The sequence below is a fragment of the Gadus chalcogrammus genome, chromosome 15 (genome assembly GCF_026213295.1).
Source record: "Gadus chalcogrammus isolate NIFS_2021 chromosome 15, NIFS_Gcha_1.0, whole genome shotgun sequence".
NCBI lineage: Eukaryota > Metazoa > Chordata > Actinopteri > Gadiformes > Gadidae > Gadus > Gadus chalcogrammus.
Window position 1 is genome coordinate 3,295,574 of NC_079426.1, and position 18,007 is coordinate 3,313,580.

An 18,007-nucleotide genomic window follows, 5' to 3' on the forward strand; every position below is an offset into this window, starting at 1 on the left:
ATTGGGGTTAAAAAATCCCAATGTTCTTTTGGGTTTGAGCCAAATATGCTAACCATTATACTGCCTTCTATCAAGAATGATTATACGGCTCTGAGTTTGGGCACTGTGAACTCAGTGGAGGTGGTGGATAAATATAAGGCAACATGACATTGATTATCCCACCTAACTGTATACCGGTAATATGCTTACTGAGAAGGCAACGTAAGAAAATGCACAAAAGTTCAAACTTGCAGGGTAGTCTACTTTATGTGTTTAGCGAATAACTGGTGATAAGAACTTTGAGGTAATTTCCCATAATGCATTTCGTACAGGCATAGATATGAAAGCTTCATTCATCAAACCTCCCAAAGCTGTTGTTTTAACCTTTCTCTTAACAAGGGATGGGAGTAACCTGCAGAATAATTTATTACTTTTTAAGATGTAACTATTATTTTTAGTAATATTGTTTCAGCAGTTTGAATGAGGTGAACCTCTATGTATTATTCCATAGAAAAAAAGAAGAAGAAAAGAACGAATAATAAAGCCTTAGAATAACATTATTCGAGCGCTGTTTGAAGCACTCATCTAATGACGTAGCCTGGATTATTTTCTCTATTGGTGCACATTAAATTGTGGAGATGCGCAGCAAATGCGCAGTCAAATGTCCACCGCCAGTACGCAGTGAGCGAGCGACGGGGGAGCCACGGAGTGAAGCCGCAGCTCACAGACAGTCTGCAACAGAGTGGTTAGCTCCGTTGGCTGGTATCAAACAGCACACATTAGAGACATGTACGGTCGAAGTAGGGGATACAAAAATAAGAAAACGATCGTGTAGAATTGTCCGCATAGGGTTTGCTCTACGAATGCCTCGTAGTGCAAAGGACCAGAGGACTCTGTTAGCAGGAGCTAACGTTGGCTAGCCAGCTAATGTTTTGTAGCCAAGTGACTTACCGATGCAATGGTGAGTAGCGTTAGCTGTCTTCTTTCCCCAGCGCTTTGCCTAAACGTTTAGTGAATGGTTCGTTTGACATGTGCCGGTTGTCAGCCGGTATGAGGCCGGTAGTCATCCCATCATTGATCCACTGTGGTGGGGTTCTGTATTGTATGCTAAAGTCCATCCATACCATACCTCTACGACCTGACCCGAGCCCAGATTTGTCACCCCATGTCCCGGCTGGACTTCTTCAGCCTGGTCCACACTACTGTAGCAGATCAAAATACAATACAAACTCACACCATGCTGTTAACATCGCGTTTCCTAAACTTTGTTTACCCGATGTAGAGTTTTCACCAGATGGCAGAAATGTTTCTCGTCCACGAACATTATAAAGCCATACAATTATAGTTACTGCTGGAAAACAGCTTGATGCTTGCTTTTTATTGCAGCCCTTTTGCATTAGTTGTTCAACTTCACTCGACTTCATTGACTGTCAGGTGCCATTGGCTAAAATGTGTTTTACTTAGAAATGTATAAGATACGTTGTACTTAAACACTACAATCTATTGTTCATTTGGTTTTAATAAAATATATAGCATTTGTATTACCATCATTTGCGCATGGTGACGCATGCACAATGTTGGTTTACTTTTAGTGTACTTCTTCATTCTTAATCTTCAAACCACCGCAATATAAATAGGTCATCTTTTTCCGGGTTTCTAATGCGATGATATTCATGTCCACCCTTTTGAATTCAGAAATCTCAGCGTACTGGTGTATTTATCCTACCACACTACACTACTACCCAAATAGGGGTTATAACGCAGTAATTGTTCACAGTCCAGCTTGTAGCATGGGTTGCAATTGAAGTATATTGTCTATTTCAATGCAATTCCGTTTTTTTGTGGCTAGTAATGGTCGTTATATTTATGTCTGTAGACAGTCTTCAACTTCAAGTGTTGTCCTAATCATAAAACGTATGCTGTCAGAAGCTTCTGTGGGTCAAGTGTTATGAGTCAGTGCATGAATGTATGTGTGATGTTACTGTTTATTTTGTTTAGTCACACTGTATGGTTAGTCAAGTAAAAAAAAAACGATAGTCAAAAATGCTCCTACAATGCATATTTTATGTTATGATATTTATATATTCCGTTTTGAGATGCAGCGTTTCAAAAGGAATCGGGTGATGATAATCTAGAAATGTATCTAGCACGTTCCTATTGATGCACATTAATGACAGTTGAGATCAGAACTTTATTTCATCCAATACACGGGAAATTAACTTGTTATGTTATAATGGAGGAAAGCGAAACTATCTCCATGTTCATCTCCAAATTGTCTGTGTGTTTGTCAAGATCAAATAGCTGCGCTTGTTGCCACGGGCGATGGCTTTTGACAACCAATCTAAAGCCTAGCCATCATTTATTTAAACTGAAGCTGGTTTGGTTGCCTTTTATTACAGCCCTTTTGCATTAGTTGTTCAACTTCACTAGGCTTCATTGACTGTCAGGTGCCATAGGCTAAAATGTGTTTTACTTAGAAATGTATAAGATATTCAACGTTATACTTAAACACTACAATCTATTGTTCAATTGGTTTTAAGAAAAGATATAGCATTGTATTCCCATAACTTGCGCATGGTGACACAGGCACTTGTTGCTTTACTTTTAGTGTACTTCTTCATTCTTAATCTCCAAACCACCGCAATATAAAAAGGTCATCTTTTTCTGGGTTTCAATTCTACACTAAGTGCAAAAACGTAAATTAGGCTCTTAAGGTAACTGAAAAGCATTGGTTCAAACAAAGTAATTTTTCTTTTTGTTTTAGACTATTAACCATGACCTGTACATTCCCCTGAAAGGCCTCCAGGTGTGTCCCCGATGATGTAAGGCGTCCCCGGCTATAACACCAAGATGAGTGAAGTCCAGGCCACGGTGGAGTTTGCTGTGGAGCTCCACAAGTTTTACAATGTGGACCTGTTCCAAAGAGGGCAAGTATTCATCTTCTCCTCGCTGCATTTTCGTTTTCTCTGTGTTCTCTGAACATGGTGTGCATGTGAGATTTTGCCATTTCAGAGATAATGTGAAGGATGATGTTCAATTGTGGTGATGGTAGTACACACAAACTCGTATTCCCATATGTTTTCCCAAAGAGAGTAAAAGCTGTCTAACCTGTGTGTACACATCCTGCACACCGTCTGGCCAATTCCACTGGAAGACAAATATTTACCTGATTCTTTTGTAACTGTTTCTGACCCTATTAAATCTGGCCTCTTTCGCTTTGAACTTGATGTTTTAAATAGGTGCAAGTTTTTAGAGGAGGTTAAACAATACCAAAGCTACTCTTCTTTTTTGGGTCAACAACACTGCAGTTTCAGTTGGGGTGTGAGACATTTACTTGTCCAACCAGCTACTTTGTGTCCTCGGTATGAATCGGTCTTACAGGAAATGAGTTGGTGTACAGACTGGAATGGATAGGCGTGCTTCCTGTTCTGGTCCTACCCCCGCCCATCGTTTGCTGTTCATGTATTTAGTTCAGTCAAATGAATATATTGCACTTCTGTCAATGTTTGTCAGGTATTCTTTGGTTGGGCTGTGTTGGCTAGGAGCCGGTGGCATTAGGCCGTGACAGGCAATGCCAGTTTATTGTTCCCCCAATGTGTTCACCGTATCAACAGAAAAAGGGTCTAGAAAGAAACGGGACAAGGCCATAGCAGGGCGTTTAACCTTGATGCCACATTGCGGCTGGGTATGCTATCACTACAAAGTAACTCGGTAGTGGAGGGCTAATTCGAGCTCTCTGCGCTCATCAATGCTTCAGGAGATCAGGTTTACTACATGATTGACTGTGAGAGAAAACGTGTATTACTTATTCATCAAAGACGGAGGTTGCCTTTCCACAGTGCTTTATCTCGCAGCCCTGCGCGTTCCTACAGCCTTACCCGGGGTTCTCGGCCGAGCTGAAATGGTCTGCTCTGGAAATGCGCTTCACTGTGTGATAACGGCTCTCACGTTTACTGTTGACCTGTTTTTTTTTCCATGTAGGTTCTACCAGATCCGGGCCAGTATGAAGGTCCCTCCCAGGGTCCCTAACAAAGTAGAAGCCAGTCTGCTCCACCCGGCAGGTTAGTTCACGCACCTCTAGGGCTGCTCGATTGTGGAAAAAATCATAATGACGATTAATTTGGTCAATATTGAAATCACGATTATTTTTGAGTTTGAAAACATGATGTGTTTATTCAGCATGTCTCTCCCAAAAAGAACTTTGTATTTGAGAACTTTCAAAAAATGCACAAAATGGTCAAAAAGAAAATGTTCCACACTAAAATAATCAGATATGTATTCAGCTGTTCTGCCCTTTTCTATAAAACATAAAATAAAATAAATTAAAAATTGATTAATCGCATCCTATCCCTACGCGCCTCCATATTTAGTTGCCTCATCTAAAGAAAAACCGATAAGCCTGTCCAATGTTTTCCCCAACGTGATGTTCTGTTGTTGTGCAGATCATTCCTTTTCACGGTACACCAAAAAAATCTTCCGCGTCCCACAATCCTCCCTCTCATTAAGGATGTTTGGGTTCCAACATGTAAGGGCCCTTTTGTGTTTAAAAACAGGATCAATTATTAACACGCGCGTCGCCTCGTTTTACCCGAGCTGCTATCAACCCGGTATTAAGCGCTTGCCTAATGGCACAGGAAAGGTGTCGACAGTGATTGGCACGGCGTTGCTTTATTCAGGGTGTTCTGTTGGCAGCGAGCCCTCTGGGCCTTATCTCACAAGCCTGTCCTTGTTCTCCGCATTTCCCGGCGGCCTGGTGCTCGCTTCTCATCCCCTTGTGGGAAGAGAGCTCTGCTGCTTCAGTAGCTCAAAGTCTGTTTCTCTGCCGCACCGAACAATCACACCATGGCCACCAGTTGGATCAAGAGAAGGAAACGTGACTAAGCCCTGCAAATGACATTTATTTATTGTATCCATGCAAGGGTTTGAGTTGTGCAACGTAGAATTGCATTGTATGAACTTCGTATTCAGACTATTAAGCGGAAAAATCTTGATTTTTTTTAACCGATGCATATAAAGTATATGGCTCTGTGGCTAACACACGGTTGAAATAAAGAGTAATCCTTCCCTATGCATGCAATCATGTTGATTTTGAGGTTTATCCAGTGCCAAGTGCCAACTAATGTTCCATCCACAGGTTGGGTTTCCCAAGACTGCTAAACCAGGGCTTAGTTAGTCATGGCCGCCTGTCTTTGTTCCCTGGTGCCTAGGCTCCGATCTGGCCTTCCCAGCCTCAGTCCAGGAGGACGTCATCAGCAGCAGGACCTATCAGATCCTGTACAAGAACGAGGAGGTGGCGGTGAACGACGTTCTCCTCTTCAAAGTCATGATGCTGTTGGACGAGAAGAAGGTATGCATCGCAAGGGCAGAGGAGGTGCTCCAGCTTCCTCTTCAATCCTCAGCTTTCATTTCTTAAAGGAGTGATATTATGCCACCAGGTGGGAGTGTGATTAGCCGCTACAAGCCGTTTGAAAAATGTACCATTTCCTGCGTTTTAGTGACCTCACTGGTGGTGTCCAGTGACCACCTAGATGTATGCTTGATAGATCTGTCTACCAGCCTACCAAGTGGACTGTGGAAAATGTTGCTTATCTATCCGTCATACATCTAGGTGGACAGTGCACCCCTTGTCATGTCACTAAAAAACAGGAGAAGGCAGCCGTTTGAGATTCAAACTGCTTGTAATGGCTAATGACACTCACTGGCATACGAACACCCCTTTTCACTGGCATAAGATTTGTCCATTGTTCCATCATAAGGTGGAGGAGTCCCTCAATGAAATGGATTTCCAAATCGTCCTGGAGTTGTTCTTCACAGATGGGGACTACAGGTATGCGTCGCCATGATGTTCATGATGTTCATGATGTACCCTCTTCCATGATGGAAGATGGTAGGGTTCGAGGGATGGCCGTGCTCTTTCCTGATCATTCCTTTCCTCTCTGCCCGTAGTTCAGAGGACCAGAGCTCCCTCCAGAGCATCAGCAGTCGCGTTCTTCGTTTGCACTTTAGCCTCCAGAAAGGCATCCACCAGCAGGTCAACATTATGTTCGACTACTTCCACCTGTCGGTCATCTCCATGACGATCCACGCCTCCCTGGTCGCCCTGCACCAGCCGTTGATCAGGTGGGCGAACGCAGACGATGAGAAGGCACTCCACCCCCCTGTCATTTGACCCTCACTCGCGCTGTGTGCTCTCGTCTACCTGTTAAACCCTGGGTCTCCTTCTGTCTGTGCTAGTTTCCCAAGGCCGGTGAAAACCACATGGCTGAACCGCAACGCTCCGGCACAGAGCAAGGACTCGGTGATCCCCAACCTGGAGAGCGTTGTGTTCGGGAGCAGCTACGTGAAGCAGGTGTCTCCAGACGTAAGCCCAAATCAAATGGGGGGTCTCTTCCTTGAGAAGCCCCTGTAAGCTGTCGCTTTCTAAAAAAGACTCGCTGCTCAATTTAAATCGAGGTGACTCTATTTAAAATGAGCCGAGTACCCATTTCTACCGAAGTCTGGTTGTATCACCGGCTATAATTAAGTGGCAGACCAAGACCTGTCGCACTTGGGCCTAAAAAAAAAAAAATTGTTTGGTTCTGGTTTCCGACCGACCCTGTCAATTTATGTGCAACCCAGATTATTTTATGAGCTTTAAAACTCAACTTTTTTTTTTTTGATGCAAACTATGATTACTTTTTGGTACAGCCCCTCTTCATTCTGTACAAGGATGAGCGAATTTTCTCGTTTTTAAATGAAAACAACCTACCTATCATTCATTGCCGCTGGAAAAAATAAAATAAAAAAATAAAATAAATTCCCTACCTACCCATGACCTCAACTGACAACCAACAGGAAACAAACTTTTTTTTATTTTTTAGGCCTTGCTAGCAGAACCAGTAGGAGCTTGGGTTGTTGTTGAGTTCGTAGTAGTATTAGTAGTAGTAACAGTAATAGTAGTGTTAGTGCTGACACACTTCCAACAGCCTCGCTGAGTGAGGCTGCTGACAGATAAATAGACAGAAAAATGATTAGGGCCCGCCATGATGGTATTTAGCCTCATGGGAGCACTGAGATGAGTGGGCCTCCGCTGAATGCTCCCGAGATTCACCGGAGCAGAACGGAGGCGATGTCTCTCATCATTCTGGAGAACTGGCTAATGGGCGACTCGGGAATATGAACCCGCGGACCACTTTTCATTTGCTAAAGGGGATCGATGTGGAATCAACCACAAAGCATTCCAGCACGGAAAAATGGAGAAGCAAACATTGCAGTGAACGGCGGGCTAATGGTGTTTTGATTTGTAGCGCTCGCGTGGTAAAGACGCAGCGTTGCAGAGGGACACACAAACCCTCAAACACAAGCCGACGCGTCTCGTTTTTCATTCCGATGTTCTGCAATGTTCTTTGCATCTTTTTGGATGGAAAAAATATTTACAGACCGTAGTTAAAATGACATAAAGGTCATTTAAAAATATTGGAACAGATACAGCTTGTCTTGTATCTGTTCTAGTATGTCTTATTTAGTTAAGAAAAATAATAAAGCGGCCATATTAAATGACCGGCAGGTGACCCCATCCAGGTGAACAAGGCCGACATATTTGCAATAGATATCATTTCCTCCGCCCCCCCCCCAACCCGGACTAACCGTGTCACCCCCCCCAACCCACAGGGCCGGACATTCCTGGTGTCTGAGCACTGTCTGCAGCACGCCCACAGTCTGCACCATAGTCTGTGTGCCAGCCTGCTGCTGGCCTACCAGGGCCTCTTCGGCTGCTTCACCTCCCTCACCAAGAACCTGCCCACCAACCACCGCATGGAGCTAGGTAGGAAGCACTCAGCCCTGTCGGGACCCGCTCGGGGCCACAGAGGCTTACCTTCCCCGTGGTCGGATGACGCCTGGAGGCTCTCGCAGAGCAGGGGTTAAATGTGATGCAGCAGAATGATATTTGGGATATTTGATGTGTATTCGAGCATGTTTGAGAAATATGTCTGCTTTTGTAAATTAGTTAAATCAACCTCCAAACAATGAATTTAATAATGCAAAACTAATGGTCAGAAAGTGTTTTTTTTTTTTTTTTGCATATTCATTTGCAAATTGCACTTGCTGTCTTTATTTTGTAATTAGTTCCATAATTGTGCTGTGATTGTCCATGCTATGCAATTTGATGTGATGTTGTCAAGTGGCTAATTATCAGTGTCATTGTATTCTCAACCCCACCCATTAACCAGTTTTGACCCTTGTCAGTAGCCCTCCACACCAATTAACCCATTCCAACTCAACGATCTAATTATGATGAACTAATCCTAATCAACATCCAATTCTAGGTCTAAAACATTAAATTCTTAAATATTAATCTGCACGCTAAATCAATGTCACCCCAGTGCACTGCTCACCCTACCTCTTAACCGCCTCGACGGCTCACTAAAATGTATTCCACGTGCGTGGACAGACATGATTAATCCATCCCAGAGTCTCAAGATAACAGCAGGAAGGTTAAACATGCCTATATGTGCAATCCCACTAGCCAAACCCAGCATGCAAGTCCTATATGAGCGCGTTCTCAGAAGACCTTATCCCCGAAGCCAAAGGCACGTCTACATAGGTACGTTCAGACCCTCGCGGTTCCTCCACTCAAGCTGCCTTTGCCATTTCCTCCTCCCTTCCTTCCTACCTTCCTTCCTTTCCTCTACACTCTGAAGTATCCTTCTCCTTGTTAGCAGTCAGTCTCTTCTTCTGTAGACCCCCCCTACCATTTTCCAACGACAACGTATACTTGAACTTTTTTCGTCACTGGCTCCTGTGGCCTGGATGAACTCATCCTTCCTTTTCATGTTCAAAGATGGTCAGAGAGCCCCGTGCCCTGGGGTCTACTCCTTGCCTGTCTGTCTGTCTGTCTGTCTGTCTGTCTGTCTGTCTGTCTGTCTGTCTGTCTGTCTCCATACGTGTGCGCTGTCCTTCATCTGTGCCAATGGGATGGCGCCCCTCTGGCACTGTGGACTTCTATAGCTTGTGCAGCAGTCCAGAGCAGTGTCTTCATGTCTTCATCATGGGGGGGGGGGGGTGGGGGTGTTGTTGTGGGTAGACTGCCCCTGTAACGATCTTCTTCTCTCCGTAGAGGAACTTGACATAGAGGCCCGCCTGGCTCAGCTTTGTAAACAAATAGAGGTATGTTCTGATGTGTGCCGACCAGTCTTGTCTCTCGTGGTTTTTTGCTGTTTTGTCTCTGTAGTGCTTTCAATCATTCCGGGTTGGGTCCCTTTTTTTAATGAGGCAAAGGCAGTTGAGTGGGGGTGCGGGGGCCTGTTTCATGATTAATAATAAGTAGGGACTTACTACCGCACTGTGTCTTTAAAGGGAAGCCCTCCGGACTGTTGACCTTAACAACCACTACACTACATAATGATTATAGTTTCCTGTTATGTCCTACGTATAAACCTCACTCTCTCGCTTTCTCTCTTGGTTTTTCTCCGTCTCTCCCCCCCCCCCCCCCCCCCCCCTACAGCAGAAGGTGCAGAGCCCTGACGAGCTGGCCGAGCTGGTGAACATGAACCTGGCCCAGCTCTGCTCCCTGCTGATGGCTCTCTGGGGCCAGTTCCTGGAGGTGGTGTCCCTGCAGGAGCACGTGTCGACCCTACTGGCCGCCGAGCACCACACCCTCCGAGTGAGCTCCACTCCTTCACGCACGCACGCACGCACGCACGCACGCACGCACGCACACGCTGCACTCTTCACTGACACACACAAACACACACACACACACACGCACGCACGCCTTAACACACACACATGTACTAACACGTACTAACACACTACCACACTACACTCACACACACACTATGATCTAACACACACACACTAACGCACGCACGCACACATTACACACAAAAATTTTGTCCCCATTCAAGGCCTCGCTTCTTTGTCTTGATTACCGTCAATCCCGGGGCAAGCTGTGAAGCTGGCCAAATGTATCTTTTGTCTCGGCATTTTTAACATTCTGCGATGCTTTGTCTGCAGGTTAGGCGGTTTGCCGAGGCTTTCTATTGCCTTGAACATCCACGACAAACTGCGTTGGCCTACCAAGAACTACAGTGAGTTGTGCTGTCAAAACCCTCGACCCGCCCCTTGACAAGCCTGTCCTGGTATCGAAGTGTCTACAGATGTTGATAACCATGAACTGGTTTGGCCCCCTCCCTCAGTGCTCACAGCCACCAGCAGATGACAAACGCTATCAAAAGTTCAAGCTACTTCCTGTCCTTGCCACCACTTCCTGTTGAGTGCGCCGACTTGGATGGCGACGTCAGTTCCCTGCCAATCATCTTCGAGGACCGATATCTGGATTCCATCACGGAAGGTCAGACGCGTAACATCCTAATGTCGTTCAACTCCATTGATTTCCCGACTCGAATAATAAATTGTAGAAGGAACCCTCTAACCTGGTGCATAATAAAACATACGAATGTTTACAGCAAGAATTGACCCGCACACATGAATCATATCGGATCATTCAAACGAAGATTGATTTGATAAAAAAATAAGAGATTGCATAAACTTCTTCTTCTTCCTCTTTGTCTGCTCCTCCTCCTCCTTTTCCTTCTTCTTCTTCTTCTTCTTCTTCTTCTTCTTCTTCTTCTTCTTCTTCTTCTTCTTCTTCTTTGTCTGCTCCTCCTCATCCTTCTTCTTCTTCTTCTTCTTCTTCTTCTTCTTCTTTGTCTGCTCCTCATCCTCCTTTTCCTTCTTTTTTGTCTGCTTCTTCTTCTTTGTCTGATCCTCCTCCTCCTCCTCCTCCTCCTCCTCCTCCTCCTCCTTCTTCCTCTTCTTTGTCTGCTCCTCCTCCTTCTACATCTCCTCCTCCTCCCTCATCTTCTTCTTCTTTGTCTGCTCCTCCTCCTCCCTCATCGTCTTCTTCTTTGTCTGCTCCTCCTCCTCCTCCCTCATCTCCTCCTCCTCCTCTTCCTCTTTCTCCTCCTCCGCCTCTTCCTCCTCCAGACCGCGACGGGCCCTGGCTGGGCATGCCCGGCACGAGGAGGGGCTCCGTCTCCGGCGGAAGGGCGGACCGGTCCACCTCAAAGGACGGCGGGGGGGCCTCCGCGGCGTCTGCAGCCGTGTCCCCAACCTTCCCTCCCCCCGCCTGCGACACGGGCCACGCCCCCATGGACACCACCTGGCCGGACAGCTGTGAGCCCCCGCCCAAGTCCAAGGGCAAGTCCGTGAAGCTGAAGAGGAACTCCAAGACGGAGAGCACCACGAAGAAGCTCATCCGCCAGGGCTCCAAGGACTCCGTGGTCCTGGTGGGCTACAAGAACCTGCAGGCGCCGTACGCCGCGGACCCCGCCGCCGCCGCCAGGCCCAAGGGGGGGGAGGCGCCGACCAATCCGGAGAGCGACCGCGACGCCTCGACGACGGGGGACACGGGCGCCCACTCGTGGACTGCGGCGAATAGCGCCCTGGGGAGCAGTTGCGCCGCTGCCATGGCGACGGACCCCGGACAGAGTGCCTACGACGCGCTGGTGGAGGACAGCCTGGCCGCCGCCGCCGCCTACCAGAAAGGCTACTCGAAGAACCTCGCCGGCGCCGACGCGCGACAGAGGCCCGAGCCCGGACCCGGGGCCCCCACCCCGGTCCAGAACCCGCCGCAGAAGCCCGCGGGGGTCCGGCACATCGAGGTGAAGCCCAGCGGCAACGACCCGTTCCAGGGGGACAAAGTGACGCTTCTGCTCCCCCACTGGTCCGCCGGGCACGCCCCCAGCGGAGCCTTCCCCGAGACCCCCCAGACGAGCCTCTCGGTGCGGCCGGCCCGCTCCGGTCCGTCGGTCCAGCTGCAGGTCCAGGGTGACTGCATCCGTCTCCCGGACGGCGGACTCCCGTACGCCTCCAAGCGCCTGTCGGACTCAGGCATCGACAGTGAGCCCTGCTCCCTGGCCGCCCTCCAGGCCCAGGGCGTCCTGGGTTGTTCTGGGCTGGCGGCGGTCGACGCCGAAGGGGGCCCCCAGGGGGTCATCATGAGCCCCGCGCCGGACCCAGCCCAGAGGACCAGCGGGGGGCCGGGGGGGCTTTTCCCAGAAGGCGCCGGGGCGGTCAGGGGAGCGCAGTCCTCGCTGACGTCCATCAACTCCCTGCCCTCAGACGACGACGACGACGGCGGCGAGGAGGGCTGCGCCAGAGGTCCCCCGGGGCCCGAGGTGTTGGGGAGGAAGCCCAGCGTCGTGGTGCAGGAGCAGAGCGTGGCCTTCTCCGGGGACGGCGCCAGCCGACCCGCCATCGCCTCGGCGCTGCGTTGCCCCCTGCCCCCAGCGGCGCAACGCCCCCCGGGCTCCGGCGCTTCTCCCCCTCCCCCGGCGACCGTCGCCCCCGAGCCGGGAGACCTGGACCCCAGCTCCGTCGACGTCGACTTGGAGCCGGGGCCCGGGCCGCCCAGAGAGGGCGCCCCCCCCCCCCCCCGCGGCCTGCCCCTCCAGCGCCTCGGCCACCACCACCAGCAGCACGGACGCGGTGAAGCGCGGCCTGGTGGAGAACTACTTTGGCTCGCGCTCCAGCACCGACGTGTCGGAGATCAGCCCCCTGGAGACGTCGGGCGCCACGCTGGGCGTCCAGGCGGCGCCCGCCCCCCCTGCCGCCGCCGCCACACGCAGCGCTGGAGACGGATGTGAAGCCGTGGTCAACAACAACGAGGAGGAGGAGGAGGACGACGACGACGACGACGATGAAGAGGAGCACGAGAGTATCCAGAACGGCTTCTACGAGGAGGGGGACGGGTACGGCTTCGCCAACGGGGTCGCCACGGCGGAGGAGGAGGAGGAGGAGAGGAGGACGGAGATCGGCGCCGTCACCCAGGAGACGCGCCTCCTGCTGGAGCAGCTGAGGATGGGCTACCTCCAGGAGCCCCAGGAGATGGAGCAGGCCCCCATCTGCCCCAGTCTCCCCGCGCCGGCCGGCCATGGCGGCGGCGGCGGCGGCAGCAGCGGCCGCGGGCGGGCGGGCGGTGCCTCGGTGTCGGCCTCCTCCAGCCTGCACTGGTACCAGAGCGCCCCCGCTGCCCAGATGAAAGCGTGAGTAAAAGATGCACCTCACCCGGGGGTAATAAAGGGGCTCCAGCAGCTCACCAAAACACAATAATACAGACTGTAATAAGGTAAGTGACGATGTGGTACAAAGATTTAATCCATAATTATATTGCAGTTCACATAAAAGTTAGCTGTCCTTAAATGTGAACCAAAATGTATGACAGTGCAAAATACCTTTTTTATAAAGTGTTTATTGTGCCGTAAAAAATATATTGGAAAATGCCCAGGAAAGACGGCGTGGTAACATCCCTAGTGTGACTGTAACCGCCCCCCCCTTCCCCCCCCCCCCCCCCCCCCCCCCCGGTCACGTTTCCCATGATGGGAAAGGGGAGATACAGTTCAGATCTCCTTCTCCCCATCAGCCGTTCGATCCCCTCTCTGTCTCCCAGAGACCCTCTCCTATAATTCCCCTGCTCCATTTTCCACCTGCACTATTTCTCCTTTTTTTCCCCGGGTCGTACCACTGTGGGTTTGCTCGGACGTACGTATCACTCGGATGTACGACTGTCGCCCTTTGTTCTTTTTCGCGGTAGCTTCATCAAAGCCAAGGAGGACATGAAGCAGCTGAGGTTGCCCGGCTTCCTGTACAGCGAGATCCCCCAGCTGGCGTCCACCGTGCCCTACTTCAGCCTGGAGGAGGACGAGAGCTGCGACGAGGGCATCCACCTCATCGTCTGCGTCCACGGCCTGGACGGTAGGAGCGCTCCCCCCTTTTTTTTGGACTCTCTGCACCTTCTACCTCGGGAGGCCAGTGCGAGTGCGACGTTGACGTAGCCTGGCTACTGCCAGACCAAGCAAATGACCGCAGCTTCCCCAGACCAAGCTCAATCTATGATTGAGCTTGGTCTGGGGAGGCTCCTGTCATTTTCTTCAGCACAAGAGGCGTGATCGACGGGCCTAGCCCCGACTCTGTACGAGATTGGCTGCTTGCCGTCGCTTTCCTGTCGTCATTGTGTCAAACCAGCCAATATCGCGCCAGGGGGAGATGCCAGCTTGGTGATTGGCTCCCCATGAAAGCGTATCGGAAGCAGAAAGAAATGTGTTGCTCTTCTCCAGACCCTTCTGCAAAGGCAAATTCAAATCGCCGGCAGAACGGGCTGGGGGTACCCAGTCTAACGTTGACGTCTATCCGGTGTGTGTGTGTGTGTGTGCGCAGGCAACAGTGCCGACCTGAGACTAGTGAAGACTTACCTGGAGCTGGGGCTGCCGGGGTGCCGGATCGACTTCCTGATGTCTGAGAGGAACCAGGTAACGAGGCCGGCCTCAGAGGAGACACCTGCTGGTTCTTATTTCTGCGTGGGCTGTGACGATGTGCTCCTCCGCAGGTTTTCGTTCATGTTTGCTTCTTCCGTTTTTCTTCCGCTAAATCTGTACTTCCACAGAATGACACCTTTGCTGACTTTGAGTCCATGACAGAGCGGTTGCTGGAGGAAATAGTCCAGTACATCCAGTTATATAATCTCACAGTGTCAAAAATAAGGTGAGTGCTGCTATTGATTTCCCTGAAAACCTCGCCAAATTCTAACATTGAACAGCAGTCGTCTGAAAATAACACATTTCCCTGTTTTTGTAGCGTAGTACCGTTTTTTTATTTATTTTTCCTATTGCTGATTTTCTTTCTTTTTTTTGACCATATCCGTCTTGTAAATAAATCTGTAAACAATGCCCCCTGGTGGCAGATGTTAAATCACACAATTCCATGCACACATTTTCTTACATTTCAATACATGACACACACCGCATGTTGATATACAAGATTCTGTTTTTGCCAAACTCTTTGTGCTTTCGTTCTTGAACATTTGTTTGCAATCGTCATGTTGTTGTGTTTGTTGTGTTCCAGCTTCGTGGGCCACTCCTTGGGGAACCTGATTGTGCGGTCGGTGCTGACCAGGCCCAGGTTCAAGTGTTACCTGAGCAAACTGCACACCTTCCTGTCCCTGTCCGGACCTCACCTGGGCACCTTGTACAACAGCTCGGCCCTGGTCAACACCGGTGAGTAGCCGCATCCATGGAGTTCATCTCCGCCTGATTCATTCATTAAAGGGCCCCTTTTAAGCCTACCAGTTGGTACAGTCCAAAGGGTAGGCTTTAAGATGGAACTGGACGCTCCCGCCTAGACTCGATTTTGATATGGCTTGTTATGGTTAATCAGCATCAAAACTTCACAGCCCATCAATTATTTATTGGAATAAATTAATAGAGAAGATGGATGGAGTGTGATATGTGAAAGACATGCATTCATTATTTTTATATTGTGATTGTACTTATTATTGCTTTTCTGTTTTAACTATGCTCCATCTCAGGCCTATGGTTCATGCAGAAGTGGAAGAAGTCCGGTTCTCTCCTGCAGCTGACCTGCCGGGACCACTCGGACCCCCGGCAGACTTTCCTCTACAAGCTCAGCAAGAAGTCTGGTAGGCTCAGCGTTGAACTCTGTCCCTCTGGGGCTCCTGAGCAGTTGACATCGGATTTAACGCCAAAAAAAAAAAGGGCCAATCAGCAAATCGATACCAATGAGTTCTTCCCGGTACAGGTCTGCAGTTCTTCAAGAACGTGGTGCTGGTGGGGTCTCTGCAGGACCGCTACGTTCCATATCATTCTGCTCGCATAGAGATGTGCAAAACCGCACTCAAGGACAAACAGACAGGTGAGTCAGAGCACAGCTTGTGTGCATGTTTGTGTGTGTGTGTGTGTGCATTCTTCAATATGAAATGATTATGCAGGTGCATGTCTCAACGTGTCGTACTGGAATACTGATGCAATGGCATGCTAGAGCAGGATGCTTGCAGTGCGTTAGGTAGTTATTGTACATTTGCATTAGAGATTTAGTATATTCTGTTTTGGTTCTACAATCGACTCTTGACACCCTGTTCCTTCATGCATTCCCACTTCCCCAATTATTAAAAGTCCCCCTTCCTCAGACAGATAGTTGCAGCCATCAAACGGCATGTGCTGTATTGTATTGTATTCCACTCCTCTCTGACACACAATGACAGGACAATCAATGGTTCTGCCTTGTGTTCTCCGCCCCGCCGCCATAGGTTCTGTGTACGCGGAGATGATCGAGAACCTGCTGCTGCCCGTGCTTCAGAACAAAGAGTGCAACCTGGTGCGCTATGATGTCATCCACGCCCTGCCCAACACGGCCAACTCCCTGATTGGTCGAGCCGCCCACATCGCAGTGTTGGACTCTGAGATCTTCCTGGAGAAGTTCTTCCTGGTCGTGGGCCTCAAGTTCTTTCAGTAGAGGAGCAATCGATCACGTGACTGTGTCGAGAAGGGGGGGAATTCTACCAACAGGAACTTTGAGTTGGTGCCTCTGCTTGATTCTGGTCTTCTTTAACGTGTTATTTTCTTTTCTTTTTTTTGTATATGCATATACTTCCCTTCGGAAGACACTTCGAACAAAATGGGCATCACATTCTCATGTGTCACGTAACTAATTACTTTTTATTAAAGTGTCTTTATTTTCCCATGTTTTAATTGGTAAATATGGAGTTTGCCATTCTGTATTTCTTTTTACTGCCAGTTGTTTTGCAGGATTCTTGTGGTTTTTTGTTGGGATGAATTAAGGGTTGGGGGGGGGTTTGGTCGGCAGGTCATTTCAAACATCACATGGTATATTTTAACTGTTATTTATGTATTATTTTGTGGACTTCACCGACTTCCATACCGACATTTTAATTTTGGTGCTGAACTGGAAATATAGCTGCTACAATTGAAATGGATGTTTTTGGTAAAGCGTTCCAAGTAGAAATTCGCACATCTTTGCATCAACGTCTTTTTCCACAGATTTTAACAACACTCTGCGTTCATTTACACCACAATTGCATTTTACAAGATTTTGTACCGAGAATGATCATTTGTAATATTTTACTTTTTTATATCAACTATATCATCGTGTAACATAGTTTTTAAAGTTAACCTGGCAGTGGCATTGGTGTTCTACTATTTCACGTTCGTTGCCATTGCTGGATTCTGCACAGTCGTCCAACCTGGTGTTGGGAGGTGTAAGCTTTGCCTAAAAATCAACAGTTTGTCTTTGTTTTTTACAGGGGGTTGCAAGCATTGGTCCTAAGTGAGGGGAAAAAAGCACATGTTGGTTATTTAAATGTATTGAGTAATTGAAAGTATTCGGTTAGTATCATTTGGGTATTATTTATATTATGAATCGGAAGGTATTGAATAAAAAAAAAGATGTTTCTTGGTAATTAGTTCATATATGTATCATCAACAACCCTTGACATTAAATATGCATATTATTAAGAATTCACTGTATTGCTGTTTTTACTTACTGTTTTTACTTGACCAAATAAGAAAATCTATTACCGATCATATTTTAATTTGTGGCATCGAATAATCTAAACTGACTTTATAAAATATACATATAAAGAAAATTGAAGTTACAGCATCACAATTAGCAAAATTACAAACACGGAGCGATGAGTCACATGTTCTCAAGTTCCCGTTGAAACGACACATTTTACCCGACCGACATACTCACTCACTGACTCATCGTGCTTTCATTTCGAGTGGATCTAAATTTGGAAAGAGGGACGGATCGGGGGGGGCTGCCCCGTCTCAGTCTGATTAAAAACTGGATCCCCGAAAACAAGGGGCGCCCTTTGTGAGCTGCCAAATGAAACTCCCACAGCGCCCCCTCCTTCCCCGCACCCCGAGTCTCCCAATGCACCGACTAGTGAAGGCCGTTTGGGGAAGGGTGGTGTTGCGGGGTGACGTCATGTGGGTCCCAGTCCAGCAAAGGGCCTAATTTACATACACTGGCTGATCGAAAGAGAGGCGGCGAGAAAGAGATGACAGAATGGGACGGAGTCAGGCTTTAAAAAAATGTGTGCGGAGAAAGGCTGAGACCATTTCGTCAACGTATATCAAGGGTCAGACAAAAATGAGCAAAGAAATACTTCTTGTAATAATTGGTCGATATGGAACAAAAAACTCAAAACAACAATTAATTATATTCATGC

The 18,007-nt window shown here is 48.3% G+C and overlaps 1 protein-coding gene across 1 annotated transcript; it reads left to right on the forward strand.

Moving 5' to 3' along the window:
• Nucleotides 1-648: 648 nt before the first annotated feature.
• fam135a (family with sequence similarity 135 member A) lies at nt 649-17,274 on the forward strand. Its single transcript, XM_056609646.1, is given in 22 exon segments — nt 649-940; nt 2,778-2,906; nt 3,961-4,040; nt 5,187-5,326; nt 5,736-5,806; nt 5,926-6,099; nt 6,214-6,340; nt 7,630-7,783; nt 8,486-8,563; nt 9,077-9,126; nt 9,464-9,622; nt 9,976-10,049; nt 10,158-10,312; nt 10,948-12,251; nt 12,253-13,007; nt 13,556-13,716; nt 14,179-14,270; nt 14,405-14,502; nt 14,863-15,014; nt 15,326-15,436; nt 15,556-15,669; nt 16,064-17,274. Coding segments are annotated over 21 exon segments (4,332 nt in total). The 5' UTR covers nt 649-940; nt 2,778-2,829; the 3' UTR covers nt 16,270-17,274.
• The last annotated feature ends 733 nt before the right edge of the window (nt 17,275-18,007 follow it).